Source organism: Eleutherodactylus coqui, chromosome 5 (genome assembly GCF_035609145.1).
Source record: "Eleutherodactylus coqui strain aEleCoq1 chromosome 5, aEleCoq1.hap1, whole genome shotgun sequence".
In the NCBI taxonomy this organism is placed as follows: domain Eukaryota; kingdom Metazoa; phylum Chordata; class Amphibia; order Anura; family Eleutherodactylidae; genus Eleutherodactylus; species Eleutherodactylus coqui.
This window is the reverse complement of record NC_089841.1, coordinates 69,153,344-69,177,645: the sequence shown is the minus strand read 5'-3', so window position 1 is coordinate 69,177,645 and position 24,302 is coordinate 69,153,344. Positions and strand designations below refer to the sequence as shown.

At 48.8% G+C, this 24,302-nt stretch overlaps 1 protein-coding gene across 2 annotated transcripts in view; it reads left to right on the top strand.

The window, feature by feature from the left end:
* Nucleotides 1–24,302, top strand: part of LOC136627520 (von Willebrand factor A domain-containing protein 5A-like) — a 217,266-nt gene that overhangs the window by 180,752 nt on the left and 12,212 nt on the right. The window contains exon 21 of one of the 2 annotated variants that reach the window (XM_066602699.1): nt 20,699–20,740. In XM_066602699.1, coding sequence (XP_066458796.1) covers nt 20,699–20,740 — 42 coding nt within the window. Of the gene's footprint in view, nt 1–20,698; nt 20,744–24,302 lie in introns of both variants that reach the window. The other variant, XM_066602698.1, reaches the window with a different exon arrangement.

Here is a 24,302-nt window from a genome sequence, read left to right as displayed (position 1 = left end):
GAATCTCTAACCAGGAAGCGCTGACTGAAAACTACAAGCAAGTGCCGGAGCTGCAGAGGGGAAGTGCGCCGGAGTGATGTAGTATTTTGGGGGGGTTTTTAACCCCTTGATGACGCGGCCCCTTTTTCTTTTTCCATTTTCGTTTTTTCCTCCCCCCTTCAAAAAATTCGTAACTCCATTATTTATCCATCGATGTCGCTGTATGAGGGCTTGTTTTTTTGCGGGACGAGTTGTATTTTTCAATGGTGCTATTTGAAGTACCATATAATGTACTGAAAAACTTTTAAAAAATTCTAAGTGGAGTAAAATAAAAAAAAAAAAACGACGTTTCGCCATCTTTTAGTGCGTCTTGTTTTTACGGCACACAAACGGCAACAAAAGCGACATGCTAACTTTATTCTATGGGTCGGTACGATTACTATGATACCAAACTTGTATAGGTTTTTTCTTACCATACAATTTTTTTTTTTTTTTTTTCAAAGACATTTATTTTTCAAAGCCCTTCTCTAAAAATTCCTGTGGAAGCTGCCTGCATGCCATTGCTTTTAATGGGGCGGCAGCAGCGCTGGCCCCATGTAAAGCAATGGGAGACCATTGCGGTCCTCTACCACAGCTATGACAGCTGTGGCAGGGGATTCCTTCATCCAAAACTGCTGGAAGTTAATATGCTACAACTACATGTCTAGTCTATTGTACAAATATGGGTATAGTTGTGTCATGACATCTGTGCATCTACCTGTTGCAGAAACGTTGTCTGGATAAATTTATATCTATGGATGTGATTAGTGTATAATTCTAAACTTAAGCACAGGTGAATAACTAAAGTTGTAGTGTATCCAGGGACCAAGTGAGAAAATAGGTAAATCATGATGTGCAGCTCAGTGCAGTCCTATGGATGTGTTCATCACTCAACTGTTGTCCAGGCTTAAGATAAGAACCTCCATCACATCAGGAATCACCAGATTTTCTTTTTGGATTCAAAGAGAAGTGATTACAGGAAGGACTACAGGTCCTTTCTCCGTTATCATCTCTTTTCATACTGTAAGAAATTAAAATCCATTCCTGCTGCAGCGTGCCCAGCTCCTGCTGGTGGCAGTGCCAGTGAGGGGCATCCTCAGCTCTTATTCATCACTGGGAGCATACTATGGGCATAAGTGGGCAAAGATCACTCTACATGATTTATGGATCCAGGACATTTCATCGTTTGTTCTTGTCATTATCATCTGCTTTTCTTTCGGGGGGTGCAGAAGCTGGAAGGTTCAGTTATACTGTATCATAAAGGGAATATTTCATGCATTTCATTTTAGTTTCATGTAATATTAAATACTCTTGTATAAAACAAAAAAAAGTAATATGGAGGTGATACCTTTATTAGCTACCCAGAAAATTAGATGTACAAACTTTTGAAACCACGTAACGTTTCTTCTTCAGGCTAAAGCCAGATTAAAAGACAGCTTGTATACAGCTGTGCGCTCCGAGCAGGGTATGCAGAACACAGCTGGAGCGCTATCTTTTTCATACTCCAGCTGTGTTCTCCGAGCTGGATACCAGCTGAAACAATAGTATCAGCAGTATTCCGCTGAGAACTCCGCGCGCGGCACTGACAAGACCCATAGTTGTCTTGCTGAAAGACAATGATGAGCGAATCGTTAACGAAATCTGCACGCTGGCCATGCGTTAGACACCACGATTATCGCTCAAAAGACAACTTTTGGAGCGAATTTTGAGCAATGATCATTGTGTCTAAATGGGTCTTTATAGTCCTTTTATTTGGGACGATTGTCAGAACGTTCAATCGTTCAGTGAATGGAGGCAGATCGCTTCCAGGCACATACCTCCATTCAGAGTAAACGGGCAGTTGTTCACAGATGAATGATTGCATGTTTACTAGAGATGAGCGAGCACCAAAATGCTCGGGTGCTCGTTGCTCGAGTCGAACTTTCCGCGATGCTCGAGAGTTCGTTTCGAGTAACGAACCCCATTGAAGTCAATGGGAGACTCGAGCATTTTTGTATATGACCCATGCTCCGCTAAGGTTTTCATTTGTGAAAATCTGGAAAACCCAAGAAAGTGATGGAAACGACACAGAAACGGATAGGGCAGGCGAGGGGCAACATGCTGGGCTGCATCTCAGGCTCCCAGGTCCCACTATTAAGCCACAATAGTGGCAAGAGTGGGCCCCCCCCTAACAATTTTTACTTCGGACAAACCCTCATTAGCAAGGCACACCTTAGCTAAGCACCACACTACCTCCAACCAAGCACAATCACTGCCTGCGGGACACACCGCTGCCTCTTCTCCTGGGTTACATGCTGCCCAACCCCCCACACGACCCTGCGTCCGCAGCGCACACAAAAGTGTCCCTGCGCAGCCTTCAGCTGCCTTCATGCCACACGCTGGCCTCATAGCCACACCACCCTCATGTCTATTTATAAGTGCATCTGCCATGAGGAGGAACCGGAGGCACACACTGCAAAGGGTGGCAGGGCCATGCAGCGACCCTCTTTAAAAGGGGTGGGGCGATAGCCCACAATGCTGTACAGAAGCAATGAGAAATCCAATCCTGTGCCACCTCCATCAGGAGCTGCACACGTGGGCATAGCAATGGGGAACCCATGTGCCACACACTATTCATTCTGTCAAGGTGTCGCATAGCTCAATCGACACCACAAGGGGAAAGCCATCTGCACTCTGCCCCCTACCCAAGTCAGTCAGTGTCTTTGTGCCAGACAGGTCAAACACTGCGATGGAAACTAAGTGGGCACCAACAGCATAGGTGGGTCCTAGGCAACCAAAGACATGAACAATTAATAAATCTGAGCGGCCAAACATGGCAGACTTGCACCGCACCGACGACATAGGCCTCGGCCCACAGCTTCAGCAATCGTAGGCAGGAAGTGGACTTTCACTGCACCCAGGACATAGGCCTCTGCACAAACCCTCAGCAATCATGGGCCTAGAGCAGACTCCAATGCTAGCGTAGCTGTGCACGTCTCATTAGCGCTGTATTGCTCCTCTAGTTTGTCCCAATGCAGTGCCCCGGATAGTAGAGCTAACGTCAGATGAAATACAGGTGGGCTTCGGCCCACACTGCATGCCCCAGTCAGACTGGGGTTTTTTAAAAGTAGACACAGGCAGGTACAACTCCCCTATGTGTAGTCCCTGTGGACCCACAGCATGGGTGGCTCCCTGGAACCCACCGGCGTTACATAAATAAATCCCATTGCAGTGCCCTGCACAGCTGAGCTAACGTCAGATTAAATACAGGTGGGCTTCGGTCCACACTGCATGCCCCAGTCAGACTGGGGGGTTTTATAAGTAGACACAGGCAGGTACAACTCCCCTATGTGAATTGCGTGTGCACCCACAGCATGGGTGGGTCCCAGGAAGCCACCGGCGGAACATAAATAAATCCCATTGCAGTGCCCTGGACAGCAGAGCTAACGTCAGATAAAATACAGGTGGGCTTCGGCCCACACTGCATGCCCCAGTCAGTCTGGGATAGTTTTTTTATAAATAGACACAGGCAGGTACAACTCCCCTATGTGAAGTCCCTGTGGACCCACAGCATGGGTGGCTCCCTGGAACCCACCGGCGGTACATAAATAAATCCCATTGCAGTGCCCTGCACAGCTGAGGTAACATCAGATTAAATACAGGTGGGCTTTGGCCCACACTGCATGCCCTAGTCAGTCTGGGTTAGTTTTTTTTGGGCCATGTACTTTGAACACCGCGATGGGAACACTTAGTGCAACCCATAGTATGCACAGACCCCTGTAATAGTCCTGTAGCAAAGGTATAAGCTGACCCCACTAACAGTTATGTTGCAGAAGTCTAGGGAGACCCTATTAACACTTCTGTAGTAAAACGAGAATTTGTAGAGAAAGCAGTTCTTTGGATTTTGCAATCAATATCACCTGTCTTCTCGGATAATCTGGACGAAACCGCTACCCCATATCCAGGGTACGGTTGCGTTTGGGGTAAGTCCCTTCACTTATTTTATTTCAGAAAAGCGCCATTTCTCTCCACCCTACATTGGAGCGCCATTAATCTCATTTTTTTTGTTTTACTTCTGTAGTAATAGTATAGACGGACCCCAGTAACATTTCAGTAGCAGCAGTATAGGCAGAGCCCAATATCAGTTACATTTCAGTAGTAACAGTATCGACAGACCCCTGTAACATTTCCGTTACAGCAGTTTGGACAGAGCCCAGTATTAGTGAGATTTCAGTAGTAAGAGTATAGACAGATAGACAACACCTATGTGGAAAAGCTAGTATTTTCTGAGACGAGAGGGGCATTTGATTGCAATGAAAAGGATATTCAAGGTACTGAAAGTCTGCACTCCTCCTCATCTCAAGCTGAAATATGGAAAGGCTTCATTCATATGTTTTCTGTTGTCCATTTCAAAGTGTTAGCAAATAGCAATCCAAGTTTCCGACTACTACCACGGATCTTTCTTAGGAATTACCAAAGATGATCACAAGTAAAGGCCTCATCATCGGTCAGTCGAAAATCATTCAGGCAGTATGTGGTTCTCAGCTGGCCTGCTTCCACCAAGGATCGGTGCCTGCAGCTACTCTGTCCCTTGCCCTGCAGGTATGCTGTGTTCTATAGTCACCTGTATTCCGACCTCAGCTGTACGCTTATCTTTGGACTTAGCAGTACCAACAAGTTGGAAGCCACCATTGCTCTACCAGTCAGCTGAAAGCTTCAGCTAGGGATAACGGACTACTACCGCGGTTTTATTTAGTTGGTTTTCGGAATGTGGCCAGGGTGAAGTTGTGGAGTGTGGACCTATTAGCGCGGTTTTATTTAGTTAGTTTTCGGAATGTGGCCAGGATTAAGTAGGCCGTGGCGGGGGGTGGTGGGGGGGGCTTTCTTATTGTGTCGTTTAAGGTGAAATTCTTGGACTGCCGCCAGACGGACCACTGCGAAAGCATTTGCCAAAAATGTTTTCATTGTTGGAGGAGGAGGGTGATGTTTTTGAGGCAGTACGTGTCCTGTCCTCGTGTCTGTGGTTATATGCACCTTCCCAGTAACTGCGTTGGTGGAAAATTGTTGCGACTGTGGACCTAGTAGCGCGGTTTTATTTAGTTGGTTTTCGGAATGTGGTCAGGGTGAGGTTGTGGAGTGTGGACATAGTAGCGTGGTTTTATTTAGTTGGTTTTCGGAATGTGGCCAGGATTAAGTTGTGGAGTGTGGACCTATTAGCGAGGTTTTATTTAGTAGGTTTTCGGAATGTGGCCAGGATTAAGTGGGCCGTGGCGGGGGTTGGTGGTGGTGGGGCTTTCTTATTGTGTCGTTTAAGGTGAAATTCTTGGACTGCCGCCAGATGCACCACTGCGAAAGCATTTGCCAAGAATGTTTTCATAGTTGGAGGAGGAGGGGGATGTTTTTGAGGCAGTACGTGTCCTGTCCCCGTGTCCGTGGTTATATGCACCTTCCCAGTAACCGCGTAGCTGAAAAATTGTCGCGCCTGGGGACCTAGTAGTGCGGCCTCGCGACCATCATGTCTTTGGGAAGCCTCCGTTTCCACAACCCTGTAACATAGCAGTAGCAGCAGTATAGGCAGAGCCCACAATTAGTAACATTTCAGTGGTAAGAGTATGGACAGACCCCAGTAACATTTCATTGGCAGCAGTAGGAACAGACCCCAGTATGAGTTCTGTAGTATCAGTTGCAACAGGCCCCAGTAACATTTCAGTTCCAGCAGTGCAGACAGACCCCAGTAACATTTCATTTGCAGCAGTATAGACAGAACCCAATAACATTTCAGTAGTATCAGTTGTGACATGCCCCAGTAACATTTCAGTAGTATCAGTTGTGACATGCCCCAGTAACATTTCAGTTCCAGCAGTGCAGACAGACCCCAGTAAAATTTCATTGGCAGCAGTAGGAACAGACCCCAGTAAGAGTTCTGTAGTATCAGTTGCGACAGGCCCCAGTAACATTTCAGTTCCAGCAGTGCAGACAGACCCCAGTAACATTTCATTTGCAGCAGTATAGACAGACCCAAGTAACATTTCAGTAGTATACGTTTAGACAGACCCCAGTAACAGTTCTGTAGTAACAGTAGGGATAGACCCCAGTAACATTTCATTTGCAGCAGTATAGATAGACCCCAGTAACATTTCATTAGTACAAGTTTAGACAGACCCCAGTAACAGTTCAGTAGTAACAGTAGGGATAGACCCCAGTAACATTTCATTTGCAGCAGTATAGATAGACCCCAGTAACATTTCATTAGTACAAGTTTAGACAGACCCCAGTAACAGTTCAGTAGTAACAGTAGAGACAGGCCCCAGTAACATTTCATTTGCAGCAGTATAGACAGACCCCTGTAACATTTCAGTAGTCTAAGTATAGACAGACCCCAGTAATAGTTCAGTATTAACAGTAGGGAGAGACCCCAGTAACATTCCATTGGCAGCAGTAGGGACAGACCCCAGTAACATTTCAGTAGCAACAGTAAAGACAGACCCCTGTAACATTTACGTAGAAGCAGTATAGGGAGAGCCCAGTATTAGTAACATTTCAGTAGTAGCAGTACAGACAGGCCCCAGTAACATTTCCGTAGAAGCAGTATGGGCAAAGCAGCAGATTAACATTTCCGTTGCAGCAGTATTGGGAGAGCACAGTATTTGTAACATTTCAGTACTTGCAGTATAGACAGACCCTAGTAACATTTCCGTTGAAGCAGTATAGGGAGAGCCCAGTTTTACTTACATTTCAGTAGTAGCAGTATAGACAGACCCCAGTAACATTTCCATTGAAGCAGTATAGGGAGAGCCCAGTATTAGTTACATTTCAGGAGTAGCAGTATAGACAGGCCCCAGTAACATTTCCGTAGAAGCAGTATGGGCAAAGCAGCAGATTAAAATTTCCCTTGCAGCAGTATAGGGAGAGCACAGTATTTCTAACATTTCAGTAGTAGCACTATAGAAAGACCCCAGTAACATTTACGTAGAAGCAGTATAGGGAGAGCCCAGTATTTGTAACATTTCAGTAGTAAAAGTATAGACAGGCCCCAGTAACATTTCCGTAGAAGCAGTATGGGCAGAGCCCAGTATTAGTAACATTACAGTAGTAACAGTATACACAAACCAAGGTAACATTTCAGGAGCAGAAGTATAGACAGGCCTCCCAGTAACATTTATGTAGAAGCAGTATGGGCAGAGCCCAGTATTTGTAACATTTCAGTAGTAGCAGTAAGACAGACCCCAGTAACAGTTCCGTAGCAGCAGTATAGGGAGAGCCCAGTATTAGTTACATTTCAGTAGTAGCAGTATAGACAGGCCCCAGTAACATTTCCGTAGAAGCAGTATGGGCAGAGCCCCGTATTAGTTACATTTCAGTAGTAGCAGTATAGACAGGCCCCTGTAAAATTTACGTAGAAGCAGTATGGGCAGATTAACATTTCTGTTGCAGCAGTATAGGGAGAGCACAGTATTTTTAACATTTCAGTAGTAGCAGTACAGACAGGCCCCTGTAACATTTCCGTAGAAGCAGTATAGGCAAAGCAGCAGATTAACATTTCCATTGCAGAAAGATAGGGAGAGCACAGCATTTTTAACATTTCAGTAGTAGCAGTATAGACAGGCCCCAGTAAAATCTCCGTAGAAGCAGTATGGGCAGAGCCCAGTATTTGCAACATTTCAGTAGTAGCAGTACAGACAGGCCCCAGTAACATTTCTGTAGAAGCAGTATGGGCAGAGCCCAGTATTAATAACATTACAGTAGTACCAGTATACACAAACCAAGGTAACATTTCAGGAGTAGAAGTATCGGCAGACCGAAGTTACATTTCTGTTGCAGAAGTATAGTCAGACCCCTCTAGCATTACTATGGCAGAAGTATAGGTAGGCAGAACAGAGTTGCATTTCTGTAACAAAAGTGTAGGCCAACCCCAGACACATTGGTGTACCATGAGTGCAGGCGAAGCCCATAAAATTACTTGGATTACATTCTAGGCGAGGGCCCAAAAAATTGGTGTACCGACAGTACAAATGTACCCCAGAAAAATTGCCGATGCCCAACCCAGAGGGCAGGTGAAATCCAATAATCGCTTTGGTTACTGTGGCTTAATTTGTAACTAGGCCTGGAGGCAGCCCAGTTAAAATAAAAATTGGTTCAGGTGGAAGTTTCAATGCTTTAATGAGAATTGAAACATATAAACTTAAAAACATTGTTTACAAAAGTTATATGAGCCTTTTGGGCCACAGAAAAATTGCCCGTTCGGGGTGATTATGTGAGGTTTCAGGAGGAGGAGCAGGAGGAGGAGGACGAATATCATACACAGATTGAAAAAAGGTAAAGGTCCCCATTTTTTTAGGTGATAGAGAACAATGTTTGCATCCGCGGTTGCAGCGAAAATAATCTTTAGGTACCGCTGCTGTCTGCTGGTGGAGAAGAGACGTCTGGGGAAATCCAGGCTTTGTTCATCTTTGAGTGTAAGCCTGTCGGCACTGTCAGTTGACAGGCGGGTACGCTTATCCGTGATGATTCCCCCAGCTGCACTAAACACCCTCTCTGACAAGACACTAGCCGCAGGGCAAGCCAGCACCTCCAGGGCATACAGCGCAAGTTCGTGCCACGTGTCCAGCTTTGACACCCAGTAGTTGTACGGAGCAGAGGCATCACGGAGGACGGTGGTACGATCGGCTACGTACTCTCTCACCATCTTTTTACAGTGCTCCCTCCGACTCAGCCTTGACTGGGGAGTGGTGACACAGTCTTGCTGGGGAGCCATAAAGCTGGCAAAGGCCATGGAGAGTGTTCCCCTGCTGTGCTGAACATGCTGCCTGATCTCCGCGCCTCCCCTTCTACTTGGCCCTCGGAACTGCGCCTTCTGCCACTAGCGCTGTCGGATGGGAAGTTTACCATCAGTTTGTCCACCAGGGCCCTGTGGTATAGCATCACTCTCGAACCCCTTTCCTCTTCGGGAATGGGAGTAGAAAGGTTCTCCTTATACCGTGGGTCGAGCAGTGTGTACACCCAGTAATCCGTAGTGGCCAGAATGCGTGTAACGCGAGGGTCACGAGAAAGGCATCCTAACATGAAGTCAGCCATGTGTGCCAGGGTACCTGTACGCAACACATGGCTGTCCTCACTAGGAAGATCACTTTCAGGATCCTCCTCCTCCTCCTCCACAGGCCATACACGCTGAATGGATGAGAGGCAAGCAGCATGGGTACCCTCTGCAGTGGGACCAGCTGTCTCCTCCTCCTCAGACTCCTCCCCCTCCTCCTCCTCCTCAACGTGTTGAGATATAGACATGACGGTGCTCTGATGATCCAGCGACATACTGTCTTCCCCTGACTCCGTTTCCGACCGCAAAGCGTCAGCCTTTATGCTTTGCAGGAAACTTCTCAACAGGCATAGCAGAGGAATGGGGACGCTAATGATTGCAGCATCGCCGCTTACCATCTGGGTAGACTCCTCAAAGTTTCCAAGGACCTGGCAGATGTCTGCCATCCAGGCCCACTCCTCGGTAAAGAATTGGGGAGGCCGACTCCCACTACGCCACCGATGTTGGAGTTGGTATTCCACTATAGCTCTACGCTGCTCATACAGCCGGGACAACATGTGGAGCGTAGAGTTCCACCGTGTGGGCACGTCGCAAAGCAGTTGGTGCTCTGGCAGATTAAACCGATGTTGCAGGGTCCGCAGGGTGGCAGCGTCCGTGTTGGACTTGCAGAAATGTGCGCTGACCCGGCGCACCTTGCCGAGGAGGTCTGACAAGTGTGGGTAGCCTTTCAGAAACCGCTGAACCACCAAATTAAAGACGTGGGCCAGGCATGGCACGTGCGTGAGGCTGCCGAGCTGCAGAGCCACCACCAGGTTACGACCGTTGTCACACACGACCATGCCCGGTTGGAGGCTCAGCGGCGAAAGCCAGTGGTCGGTCTGCTCTGTCAGACCATGCAACAGTTCGTGGGCCATGTGCCTCTTCTCTCCTAAGCTGAGTAGTTTCAGCACGGCCTGCTGACGCTTGCCCACCGCTGTGCTGCCACGCGACACTGACTGCTGGCGACGTGCTGCTGCAGACACATCTGGATTGCGAGGCAGAGGTTGCGTAGGAGGAGAAGGAGGAGGAAGGTTTAGTGGAGGTGGCATACACCGCCGCAGATACCAGCACCGATCTGGGGCCCGCAGTTCTGGGGGTGGGTAGGACGTGAGCGGTCCCAGGCTCTGACTCGGTCCCAGCCTCCACTAAATTCACCCAATGTGCCGTCAGGGAGATATAGTGGCCCTGCCTGCCTGTGCTTGTCCACGTGTCCGTTATTAAGTGGACCTTGCCAGTAACCGCGTTGGTGAGGGCACGTATAATGTTGCGGGAGACGTGGTTGTGCAGGGCTGGGACGGCACACCGTGAAAAATAGTGGTGACTGCGGGCAGAATAGCGCGGAGCCGCCGCCGCCATAATGTTTTGGAAAGCCTCAGTTTCCACAAGCCTGTAGGGAAGCATCTCCAGGCTGATCAATTTGGCTATGTGGACATTTAAAGCTTAAGCGTGCGGGTGCGTGGCGGCGTATTTGAGCTTTCGCTCCAATGATTCTCTTAGCGACAGCTGGACGCTGCGCTGAGAGACATTGCTGGATGGGGCCGAGGACAGCGGAGGTGAGGGTGTGGGTCCAGGCCAGGAGATGCTCGTGCCGTGTCGTGAGAGGTGGGTTGGATCTCAGTGGCAGGTTGGGGCACAGGGGGAGAGGCAGTGGCGCAACCCGGAGGCGGCGAACGGCCTTCGTCCCACCTTGTGGGGTGCTTGGCCATCATATGCCTGCGCATGCTGGTGGTGGTGAGACTGGTGGTGGTGGCTCCCCGGCTGATCTTGGTGTGACAAAGGTTGCACACCACTGTTCGTTGGTCGTCCGCAGTCTCAGTGAAAAACTCCCACACCTTTGAGCACCTTGGCCTCTGCACGGTGGCTTGGCGCGAGGGGGTGCTTTGGGAAACAGCTGGTGGATTATTCGCTCTGGCCCTGCCTCTACCCCTGGCCACCCCACTGCCTCTTCCAACCTGTCCTGCGGCTGCAATTGCCTCCCCCTCTGAAGACCTGTCCTCAGTTGGCTTATCACACCAGGTGGGGTCAGTCACCTCATTGTCCAGCGGCTCTTCCTCAGAATCCTCTGTACGCTCCTCCCTCGGACTTACTGCCCTTACTACTGCCTCACTGATAGACAACTGTGTCTCATCGTCCTCCTCATCCACTGAAAGGTCTTGAGACAGTTGCCGGAAGTCCCAGCCTCATCCCCCGGAACCCGGGAACTTTCCAAAGGTTGGGGATCGGTCACGACAAACTCCTCCGGTGGGAGAGGAACCATTGTTGCCCAATCTGGGAAGGGGCCCGAGAACAGTTCCTGGGAGTCTGCCTGCTCCTCAGAATGTGTCATTTTCATGGAGTGAGGAGGCTGGGAGGAAGGAGGAGCAGCAGCCAGAGGATTCAGAGTTGAAGCAGTGGACGGCGTAGAAGACTGGGTGGTCGATAGATTGCTGGATGCACTTTCTGCCATCCACGACAGGACCTGCTCACACTGCTCGTTTTTTAATAAAGGTCTACGACGTGGACCCAAAAATTGTGATATGAAGCTGGGGACCCCAGAATCTTTCCTCTCCTACTCCCGCAGCAGCCGGCTGTGATTCACCTGGACCAGGAACTCGGCCTATACCCACACCCTCACTTGGAACTCTGCGTCCTCGTCCACGTCCTCTAGCCCTACCCCTACCCCTCAGCATGGTGAATTATGAATAGAGCAGACACAGAGCAGTGTAATAAATTTTTGAATTCTTATTGGCGTGCAGTTGGAGTGAGACAGCGCTTATGTAACGCAAACTGCAGCCAGAAAAAAAAATATTCAGAAGACTGCAAGCACGCCTAGCTGTGCAATATGCAATACTGATACTCCTGAGCTCACACCAGCCATGCAGTGAAATGCAGAGAGTCACAGCTAGCCGTAAGGATTTTCCTTTTTTTTTTTGGTAATTTTTGTACAATGCAATGCAATGCAGGCTAGATTGCGCCAATGTGAGTTTCGCTCTATGGGGGTCTGTCACCGTGCGTGCAGTTTGCAGCAGACACACAGCGGTGTAAAAAATGTTTGAATTCTTATTGGCCTGCAGTTGGAGTGAGACAGCGCAAACTGCAGCCAGGAAAACAATTATTCGGAAGACTGCAAGCACGCCTAGCTGTGCAATAATGAGGTACTACAACTACCAGCAGCCACGGAGTTAAATGCAGACGATCACAGATAGCCCTAAACAGGTGCTTTTTTGGGGTAGTTGTTGACAGGATTCTACAGTAGCACTGTCCCTGCCTCACCAATACTGCCCCTATACTCTGTAGAATTGGCTGCAGACTGAGAGCGCAATATTCTTCAGAGCCCAAGATGAAAGAAAAAATTTGGTGCAAAGCTGCTCCTAGCAGCAACAACTGTAATTCACATGGTAAGATGTGGCCCTAAGAAGCACCGTTGGGGTTCTTGTACACTACCCACTGTCCCTGCCTGACCAATACTGCCCCTATACTACATAGTACACACTGCAGCCTGAGAACGCTATAGCTGTAATGGGGCTGCACGTCCGATATAAAAAAAAAAATCTATTGTGCAAAACTGCTCCCAGCACCCACAACAGTAGTGCACTGGGTGAGCTGTGGCCCTAAGTAGGACCGTTGGGGTTCTTGCAGATGCTAACACTCTCCCTATAGCAGCAGCACTGTCCCTAATCTCTGCCAGCGTGTGTTTGAGGCGAGCCACAGGCGGGACCGCTTTAAATACTCGGGGGTCACTTGATCTCGCCAGCCACTCACTGCAGGGGGGTGGGATAGGTCTGGAACGTCACAGGAGGAAGTGGTAATGCCTTCCCTGCTTGTCTATTGGCCAGAAAATGGCACTAACATTTCAGGGAAGTAAATGTTATTGACCCGAGTAACGTGTGGTGCTCGGCACGAGTAACAAGCATCTTGAACACCCTAATACTCGAGCGAGCATCAAGCTCGGACGAGTGTGCTCGCTCATCTCTAATGTTGACACAAGCTGATCAGTGTTTGATTCTTATACCTGCATAAACTGAATGGCAAATGAATTTTCATTCATTGTTAAGTCACTGACAGTGTTTACACTGACTGATTATTGTTCATTTTTCCACAATCCAGCGATAAAATGAATTAATTGTTCTGGGTAAAAAGGTCCCCGATGTCTGGACAGTCATATCGTTTGAATTTCCCATATCCAGCGATAAGCTAAATGATGATCGGGACATGTTAAAGGGTCCTTAGTGTACAGGAAGTGATGGAGTATAGATCCTCCCCAAATATTAGGTAGTGACAGGGAAGCTGCAGACCCCTATCTGGGGGTAATATTGTTACTATCCTGCCTTCTCTACTCTTCCATCAGTACAATTGAGCTGTCATTAGCTCAGCTCTCCTTACTAAGAAAGAAATTTCACAGTTCATGCAGAAAAGCTGAGAAGTGAACTACAGACAATAGGAAATTGCTATAGTGGCCAGTGTGAAAACTGCAGTAGTGCAAGATTTCTTTATGTAGATAAATCTATAAAAACATGACTGTATTAACAAATTAATTTATAATGAAAACCTGACGCAAATAAGATTTCATTTTCTGATTTCCTTCAGAGGAGATTTGCAGTAACTTATTACACTTTGTATTAGTAGGACACTCTACCAATATCCTAAACAGCAGAGCTGTATTCTCATTGATATTTTCCCTGCACAGTGCCACTTATGACCAGCTGTTGTGTAGAGCAGGGGTCCCCAACCATCGGTCCGCGGACCGGGGCCGGGCCGTTAGGTGTCTAGCGCCAGTCCGTGGCACCGCCGGGAACTTTTCTTCTCAACACAAGGCCCGCGTGCCGAATCCGGCCCGCTGCCTCGTGTTATGTGGCCCGCGGCGTCGCTCACCACTGAAGCGATTACCAGCGGGGGCGCCGCAGCTCCCCGCTGGTAATCGCGCTGATCCCGGTGCACGCTGACGTCAGTGTGCAGCCAGGATCCTCCTCCCCGAGTCCCCTTTTCATTAGTTCCGCAGGAGAGGACTCGGGGAGGAAGCGTGCCGGGCTACACACTGATGTCAGGGCAAGCAGAGAGAGAGCGACGCTGACAGCAGGGAGGAGGTAAGTATATGGATTGGGGGGGTGCTTATTACTAGGGGGGCTGTTTATTTCGGTGGGAGTGGCTGCTTACTACTGGGGGGGACTGCCTATTACTGAGGGGGGCTGCTTGTTACTGGGGTGGGGGGCTGCTTATTACTGGGGGGGGCTGCTTACTACTGGGGGTGGGGCTGCTTACTGCTGGGGGGGCTGCGTATTACTGGGGGGGCTGCTAATTACTGGGGGGGGCTGTCTATTACTGAGGGGTGGGGACTGCCTGTTACTGGGGGCGGGCTGCTTATTACTGGGGGGAGCTGCCTATTACTGGTGGGGGGCCTGCTTATTACTGGGGGTGGGGGCTACTTATTACAGGGGGAGGGGCTGCTTACTGCTGGGGGGGGCTGCTTACTGCTGGGGGGGCTGCGTATTACTGGGGGGGGCTGCGTATTACTTGGGGGGTGCTTATTACTGGGGGGGCTGCTTATTACTGGGGGTGGGGGCTACTTATTACAGAGGGGGGCTGCTTACCGCTGGGGGGGCTGCTTATTGCTGGGGGGGCTGCTTATTACTGGGGGGGCTGCTAATTACTGGGGGGTGCCTGTTACTGGAGGCGGGCTGCTTATTACTGGGGGAGGGCTGCCTATTACTGGTGGGGGGCCTGCTTATTACTGGGGGTGGGGGCTACTTATTACAGGGGGAGGGGCTGCTAATTACTGGGGGGGCTGGTTATTACTGGGGGGGCTGCTAATTACTGGGGGGTACCTGTTACTGGGGGCGGGCTGCTTATTACTGGGGAGGGCTGCCTATTACTGGTGGGGGGCCTGCTTATTACTGGGGGTGGGGCTACTTATTACAGGGAGAGGGGCTGCTAATTACTGGGGGGGCTGGTTATTTCTGGGGGGGTGCTTATTACTGGGGGGAGCTGTCTATTACTGGGGGGGAGAGATAAATTATATGCTGCCCTATGTGTGTTGGGGGGGAGATAAATTATATGCTGCCCTATGTGTGTGCTGCCTGGCGGGGGGGGGGATATATTATACTGCCCTATGTGTGTACTGCCAGGACATTCTAAATCAGGGGTCCCCAACCACCGGGCCATTAGGTGTTTGGCGCCGGTCCGCGGCACCGCTGATGCGATTACCAGCGGGGGCGCTGCAGCTCCCCGTTGGTAATCGCGCTGATCCCGGCGCACACTGACGTCAGTGTGCAGCCAGGATCCTCCTCCCCGAGTCCCCTTTTCATTAGTTCCGCAGGAGAGGACTCGGGGAGGAAGCGTGCCGGGCTACACACTGACATCAGGGCAAGCAGAGAGAGAGCGACGCTGACAGCAGGGAGGAGGTAAGTATATGGGTTGGGGGGGGTGCTTATTACCAGGGGGGGCTGCTTACTACTGGGGGGGACTGCCTATTACTGAGGGGTGGGGGCTGCCTGTTATTGGGGGGGCTGCTTATTACTGGGGTGGGGGCTGCTTATTACTTTGGGGGACTGCTTACTACTGGGGGGGCTGCGTATTACTGGGGGGGCTGCGTATTACTGGGGGGGCTGCTTATTACTGGGGGGGCTGCTTATTACTGGGGGGGCTGCCTATTACTGGTGGGGGGGCTGCCTATTACTGGTGGGGGGGCTGCCTATTACTGGGGGTGGGGCCTGCTTATTACTGGGGGTGGGGCTACTTATTACAGGGAGAGGGGCTGCTAATTACTGGGGGGGCTGGTTATTTCTGGGGGGGTGCTTATTACTGGGGGGAGCTGTCTATTACTGGGGGGGAGAGATAAATTATATGCTGCCCTATGTGTGTTGGGGGGGAGATAAATTATATGCTGCCCTATGTGTGTGCTGCCTGGCGGGGGGGGGGATATATTATACTGCCCTATGTGTGTACTGCCAGGACATTCTAAATCAGGGGTCCCCAACCACCGGGCCATTAGGTGTTTGGCGCCGGTCCGCGGCACCGCTGATGCGATTACCAGCGGGGGCGCTGCAGCTCCCCGTTGGTAATCGCGCTGATCCCGGCGCACACTGACGTCAGTGTGCAGCCAGGATCGTCCTCCCCGAGTCCCCTTTTCATTAGTTCCGCAGGAGAGGACTCGGGGAGGAAGCGTGCCGGGCTACACACTGACATCAGGGCAAGCAGAGAGAGAGCGACGCTGACAGCAGGGAGGAGGTAAGTATATGGGTTGGGGGGGGTGCTTATTACCAGGGGGGGCTGCTTACTACTGGGGGGGACTGCCTATTACTGAGGGGTGGGGGCTGCCTGTTATTGGGGGGGCTGCTTATTACTGGGGTGGGGGCTGCTTATTACTTTGGGGGACTGCTTACTACTGGGGGGGCTGCGTATTACTGGGGGGGCTGCGTATTACTGGGGGGGCTGCTTATTACTGGGGGGGCTGCTTATTACTGGGGGGGCTGCCTATTACTGGTGGGGGGGCTGCCTATTACTGGTGGGGGGGCTGCCTATTACTGGGGGTGGGGGCTACTTATTACTGGGGGTGGGGGCTACTTATTACTGGGGGTGGGGGCTACTTATTACAGGGGGAGGGGGCTGGTTATTACTGGGGGGAGGGGCTATCTATCACTGGGGGGGAGATGAATTATATGCTGCCCTATGTGTGTGCTGGGGGTGGGAGATGAATTATATGCTGCCTATGTGTGTGCTTGGGGGGTGGGAATAAAATTATATGCTGAACTGTGTGTGTGCTGCGGGGGAGATAAATTATATGCTGCCCTATGTGTGTGCTGGGGGGGAGATAAATTATATGCTGCCCTGTGTGTGTGCTGGGGGGGGGGAGATGAATTATATGCTACCCTATGTGTGTGCTGGGGGGGGGAATAAAATTATATGCTGCCCTATGTGTGTGCTGGGGGGGGAGAGATAAATTATATGCTGCCCTATATGTGTGCTGGGGGGGGAGTTAAAAATATATGCTGCCCTATGTGTGTGCTGGGGGGCGGAGATGAATTATATGCTGCCCTATGTGTGTGCTGGGGGGGATAAATTACATGCTGCCCTATGTGTGTGCCGGGGGGGGGGGGGGAGATAAATTATATACTGCCCTATGTGTGTGCCGGGGGGGGGAGATAAATTATATGCTGCCCTATGTGTGTGCTGGGGGGGAGATAAATTATATGCTGCCCTATGTGTGTGCTGCCAGGTGGGGTGGGGGTGGGGGGATATATTATACTGCCCTATGTGTGTACTGCCAGGACATTCTAAATGTCATAATTAGATAAGTATGCACTAAACTTCAACCCCCTTCATAACCCCACCCCATATAACCAAAGCCCCACCCATGCCCCGCCCAACCCTTCCGGGCCTTGTAAAAATGGTCTTGCTTGAAGCCGGTCCCAGGTGCCAAAAAGGTTGGGGACCACTGGTGTAGAGCACCACAATAGGGCACTACTCTAGTCAATTGGGCTGAGCCCTTCAGTAATTTACATCTGTGTATTGTGTCAGGCACTAGAGCTCAGATGCTGCCATTCACTTAAAGTGGTGTTAGGGTTAGTGGAGGAAAGTACCAGTTTTCACCCATTCACTGGATGCATGAAAACTGGTAGATCAGTGGAGGTCCAACATCTGAGACCCCCACCGATCCTGAAGACGGGTGACCCATACTCTCGCTATTTTGCAATGCAGGATCCCTTCCTTCTATTTCGTTAATATATCAGCCACTGTTTGTGCGTGCATGGTAGTGACACCATTCAGTTCAATGAGGAAGACAGTTGTGCAAATATCAAACTTTTACTAAATACCCTGTGGGCCTGATTTGTCAAAAAGAGAGAAAAACTGTTGTTGGCCATAGTAACCGATCCCAGTACAGATGCAATTATTGCAGAGCAGTTTATAAAAAGAAAGCTGCACTGTGATTGGTTGCTATGGGCAATAAAGACAGTTTTTATGTTAGACAGTTTTGATAAATGAGGCCCACTGTTTGTGCAGTTTGCTCCATAGTAAGGCTCACTACCTAAATATTGCATAACATTTGTGAATAAAGTCTGAAACATTAAAGATTATAAAACATGGGGGCCCAGCATTCACTTCAGAACAGTCCTGTCTACACTCCTTTTTTTGCCCAAAAGGACACACCTTTCACCACTCCTCAAACCCAGCAATGACGCTTGAACTGGATACCGCAGTTTTTAACTGAAATGGCCTTACCACCCATCCGGGATCAATTTAGTCTTTTTCTTCACACAGAGATTGGCAAAGCTGTGGAGTCAGATGCCAACATTTATTGGTCTCCGTTCTCTCAAGGACAGGAGGTCATTGACCAAAGCTCCCTCAGCTCTTCTGTCCTACTCTCTGCTCAAGATTTACTCAGTTCAGGATCAGTCTTCCCTTTTATCAGATGGCCCACTCTATCTGGTTTGATTCAGCTGAATTTCTCCTCAGCTGGTTCTCTTTCAGCACCTGTCATCTCTCCCCGCTTACACACACAGATCCTGAATGGATCCCCCCATTAGCTGTCCTCAGCTTATACACACAGATCCTGAATGGATCCCCCCATTAGCTCTCCTCTTCTTACAAGCACAGATCCTGGCTGGCTCTTCCTATTTGCCCTCTTCCACTTACACACAAAGATCCTTACTGTCTCTCTCCATTAGCTCTCCTCTGCCTACACACAGGTCCTGACTGTCTCTCTCCATTAGCTGTCCTTTGCCTACACACATATCCTGACTGTCTCTCCCCATTAGCTGTCCTCTGCTTACACACATGGACTCTGACTTGCTTCTTCTGCTTTCGGTTTTGCACATAGGAGCACTTATCACTCTCTTATTTGCTCTGTGTCTCATTTTGGTTTCACTTCCCCATCACAGCAACTTGTCTCTCTATGGCAGCAACCAGGTCCTCGATAGGGCCTCCCAGTGTAGCGACCGAGATGCAGGGCACAACACTAAGGAGATGGCAGGAGTAGTTGTTAGGGATGTCACGGTGGCTCTACCAACTCCTCCCTTGAGGGACCCGTGTGACCCTTTGCCAAGGCCCTGACAGCCCCCTTCAGGCCAACACTGGTCGTGAGATTTACCTCTATACGGGGTTGTCACAGGTGATGCCAGACACACACACGGGTAAATCTTAGAACACACAGTTGCTGGGAATGGGTAGCAACCAGAACTTTACTTGAAGCTTTCCAACAGGTGAATTTACAGGCAGCTTGTTGGTAAAGTACACGCCAGTGCAGGAAACAGTTGAGGTCACGGAAGAGAACACAGGATAATATCAGGCCCACAGTCCAAGTTATCTGTGCAGCACCGCTCCTGGAAAGCAGAACACTCCAGAGGAGGGGAAAGAGATACTCCACTGAACACTCATACCTTTCTTCCAGACACTGCATGGCAGACTTCACTTATTCCTTAGGGATTCCTTATTATGCCTTAGGGAGATGAGGTCTTGGGAAAAAAGTCGATAGCTCTCTTCCATTCTTCACCACATGTAGTTTGAAGGTACCTACAGGTGGCTGGCAATCCCTTTCACAACAAGAACCCAAGAAGCACTCAGAAGAAGAACCTGAAGAACTCTCTTGCACACCTTATAAGCACATGTATCACCCAACGTCATGTGACAAGACAAAATTGTTACATTTCCAGACATTCGTAGACAGTAATCTCTTGCTCACTGCAGCTGTGCAATACACATAACTAGTGACAGGACAATCTGCACAGTGCATCCACAGTGAGAACATGACATGTGAGACAAATACAAGACAGTTATGGAGGGGCTAGATACATAGACTTCAGGCCACTACACCAGCACTTAAACGATCTTGGTCTCTGGATTCCGGTTAGCTGGTTTTCTTTCGTGATCATCTCCCACTTTCTGTAGCTTTCTACAGGCAGATCCTGCATGGATCTTCGTCATCATGCATATATGCTGGCCACTAAATATTTCTTCTGTCTCAACTTGTCTCTGTTCACAAGAGCTCTTTTTTTGTCTCTGCTCTGTATTCGGCCCTTTTAGGCTGCCTGTCCACGGGCATTGCATTACTAACGGCTATAATCCGTTAGACATAATAGCTTTGCTATGGAAAGCGCAGCCCTCTGTCCATGAACAGAAAATCATAGCGATTCTCCACTCGCAGGATTCAAATCGCGGCATGCCGCGATTCTCTGCGGTAATCCTATCTGTCAGATAGGCTCACTGCAGAGGACTGACAGCTCTCCCCCCTCATCGCCCACGGCAGAATATCGCTAGCGATATTTCGCAACGGCCGTGGACAGGGGGCCTAACTCTCAGTCACGAAGCTGCCCTCTTCTCTGATCTCTTCTGGACCCCACTCTCTCTTTCAGCAACACAAAGGAGCGCCCTCCTTCAATTTGCTCACTGTGTGTCACATCAACACTTCATTTGCACAACGCCCGCTGCACAGACCTTTACATGTCCCCCTTAACTGGCAGGCTTCTGATTACTCTGCCCCCGATTCTTTTCCCATTTTAGTCAGTCATCCCATATAGGTATTACATGTGGATTTCAGAGCTGCTATCTCCTAAATAATTAATAACATCTTTGTGGAACATTTGGAAGAGACCGATGTAAAGAAAAAAAAAATCACATGATCTATTTTTTCTTTTTTTTTTCCTTCTTACTTTTCAGAAGACTACGACGACGATTCAGACGTGTATGTTAATTCTCCGGGTGGTAAGTTCTGTTTTTCTGAACTATGTTATTATCATCACATAAACTATTGAAGAAAAGTGTTCTAGTATATAGATGGGTGCCGTTTTGGCTCGCACTGGTGGAGTTTAGGCTGGGTTTAGGTGTTATTTTTGCAGTCGTTTTTCTGTGTATTTTGAGGAAAACTTCAGCTTCCCATCCAACAATATACTATTCTGTGTGCCCCATGTGAAAATATTATTCTATAGGGGTTTCTCAGGACTGAAACATTACTAATATTCTATAAAGCTTATCTGTAACAGCTGTATATGAATATTCATTATTCCATAACTACCCTACTACTCAATAATAGTCCAGACCAATTTTTTGTCCTGTTGCAGGAAAAAATACTGCATAGTGACCATTCAGATAAATGGACAGCCATCAAAAGCATGCCCGGCTCACTGGAGGGTCCCAAGTGGGGTACCCCCTCTATGAATTCTATATATTTAGGGGGGCAGGTGGATAGCGGTTGTCCTTATGAGATAACCACATTAATGTGAAATGCAGTTCTCAAACATTGCAATCTGCTTTTCTTTTCACAGCCATGGAATGTTCACCTGATTCCATTTATTCTCATTGGGTTTTCCTTCATTCCAATTATTATTATTGCACAATTATTATACAATTACGATCTGTCACACAACCCTTTTGTACGACAATGCAATCCTATTATACAATTATTACTATATTATACCAGTGGTTCAGGAGTCCCCTATATACAACTCTGCAGATGTTGGCAGCTCTACAGAGTTTTGTGCACTTCTGAGAGGTCACATCTAGACCTTGGCACTGTGCCAAGAGCAAAGACTACTCGAAAAAAAAGTCCAAGTAGCAGAGTAAACTTTTAAATATAGCAAATGGTGTTGAGCCAGACTGAATGGTGAAAGTAACAAATCCTATTTAATATCGCCTAGAGATATGTCTTTTTTTATTTTATTACTGAACTATAGTTATGATAAGGCCCCCACTAGTGCACAATAGAGGATAGTGCAGAAGTAGTTATATCATTTGTATTACAAAACTAGTTCAATTACCTAAATTGTAACACATGGAAATTATAATTTAAAATTCAGAAAGTACATCAAATGTTTGTTTTTGACATAATGATCAACCATCGCATCCTCAAGATCGGTGCAACCTTGGAGATAAGTCACATGAACACATGCATCCCTACACATTAGAACTGGAATGTTACTGAATTCCTCAGTGAGAGCCAGCTTCAATTCATTGACTGTTGAAATTGGAAGCGTGTACGCTTTATGTAATTACAACGACGAGTGCTGTGGACTGATGTGGCCAAGTTCCATGTGTCCGAAGGTGGTACCAGACACAACTGTCTTTATTGGTGATCAGAAAACCCTGAAATGACAATTATCCTGCTGCGGTGGTCTTGGCAGGAATTTTGCATCAGGGATTGATGGGGCCCATTCTTCTTTTTTTTGAGGGATCTGTGACAGGAAATAGTTACTTGGATCTGCTTCACCACTGTTTATCCTATCACCCAGGACTGGGATATTTTCAACAACATGTGGTGGCCGTGGGATGGGGCCCCCGCTTATCATTCACTCTGTGTTTGTGACTGGTTAGATGAGACGTTTCCTGAATGTTGGATAGGCAGATGTGAGCCAGTGGACTGTCCAGCTCGCTCCACAGATCTTACACCACCTGACTTTTTCCTATTGGGAAATGTTAAGGATAAAGTTTACACAAATCTCATTTGTGAGATGAATTGAAGCTGGCTCTCACTGAGGAATTCAATGACATTCCAGTTCAAATATGTAGGACGCATGTGATCATGTGACTTATCGTCTCCAAGCTTGCATCGATCTTAAAAGGGTTCTGTCAGCTAAAATAAATCAATACTTACCTATTCCTCACCCTGTCAGTCTTCTTACTGCATCTTCTCCCGGCCGATTTTTTATTTTTTTTCCCCTGTCTTCTGCAGTCCCCCCGGAATCACGTCACCTCCAGACAGCTGGATCCTCTTCTTCCTGTGACATTATGTCCATTCTCGTCATTCTGATTCCTGCAGGGCAGTGAAGGTTACATCACTAGTGACGTAGCGCTCACTGCCTACCAGGGAATGCCGACTCCTAGGCCGTGCTATTGCTGAGACTGCGCATGCGCGTTGTCTTGTGGCAATAGTATATGAACATTTGCGGCAAGACAGCGCGCATGCACAATTTCAGCAATTGCCCGGCATTCCCTGCTAGGTAGTAAACGCTACGTCAATAGTGACATAGCGTACAGTGATGAGCCGTAAGGAGACTGACGAGAATGGACGTTCCAAAACAGGAACAAGAGGAGCCGTCTGGCTTGTGGTAATGTTACCCGGGAGAGTGGAGGAGCCAGGAGAATATCGGTGAGGAGAAGATGCAGTAAGAAGACTGACGGGGAAGGAATAGGTAAGTATTGATTTTTTTCTAATGACAAAGCCCCTTCAAGGCTGCGATTGTTGATCATTATTAGAGATGAGCGAGCACCAAAATGCTCGGGTGCTCGTTACTCGGGACGAACTTTTCGCGATGCTCGAGGGTTCGTTTCAAGTAACGAACCCCATTGAAGTCAATGGGCGACCCGAGCATTTTTGTATTTCGCCGATGCTCGCTAAGGTTTCCTTGTGTGAAAATCTGGGCAATTCAAGAAAGTGATGGGAACGACACAGCAACGGATAGGGCAGGCGAGGGGCTACATGTTGGGCTGCATCTCAAGTTCACAGGTCCCACTATTAAGCCACAATAGCGGCAAGAGTGGGCCCCCCCCCCCTCCCAAAAACTTTTACTTCTGAAAAGCCCTCATTAGCATGGCATACCTTTGCTAAGCACCACACTACCTCCAACAAAGCACAATCACTGCCTGCATGACACTCCGCTGCCACTTCTCCTGGGTTACATGCTGCCCAACCACCCCCCCTCCCCCCCACAGCGCACACCAAAGTGTCCCTGCGCAGCCTTCAGCTGCCCTCATGCCACACCACCCTCATGTCTATTTAGAAGTGTGTCTGCCATGACGAGGAACCGCAGGCACACACTGCAGAGGGTTGGCACGGCTAGGCAGCGACCCTCTTTAAAAGGGGCGGGGCGATAGCCCACAATGCTGTACAAAAGCAATGAGAAATATAATCCTGTGCCACCGCCATCAGGAGCTGCACACGTGGGCATAGCAATGGGGAACCTATGTGCCACACACTATTCATTCTGTTAAGGTGTCTGCACGCCCCAGTCAGACCGCGGTTTTTTAATTCATAGACACAGGCAGGTACAACTCCCTATTGTGAAGTCCCTGTCGACCGACAGCATGGGTGGCTCCCTGGAACCCACCGGCGATACACAAAAATATCCCATTGCATTGCCCAACACAGCTGAGGTAGTAATGTCGTGCTTAATGCAGGTGGGCTTCGGCCCACACTGCATGCCCCAGTCAGACTGGGGTTCTTTACAAGTGGAAACAGATGCATTTATAATTCCCTGTGGACCCACAGCATGGGTGGGTGCCAGGAAGCCACCGGCGGTACATAGAAATATCCCATTGCATTGCCCAA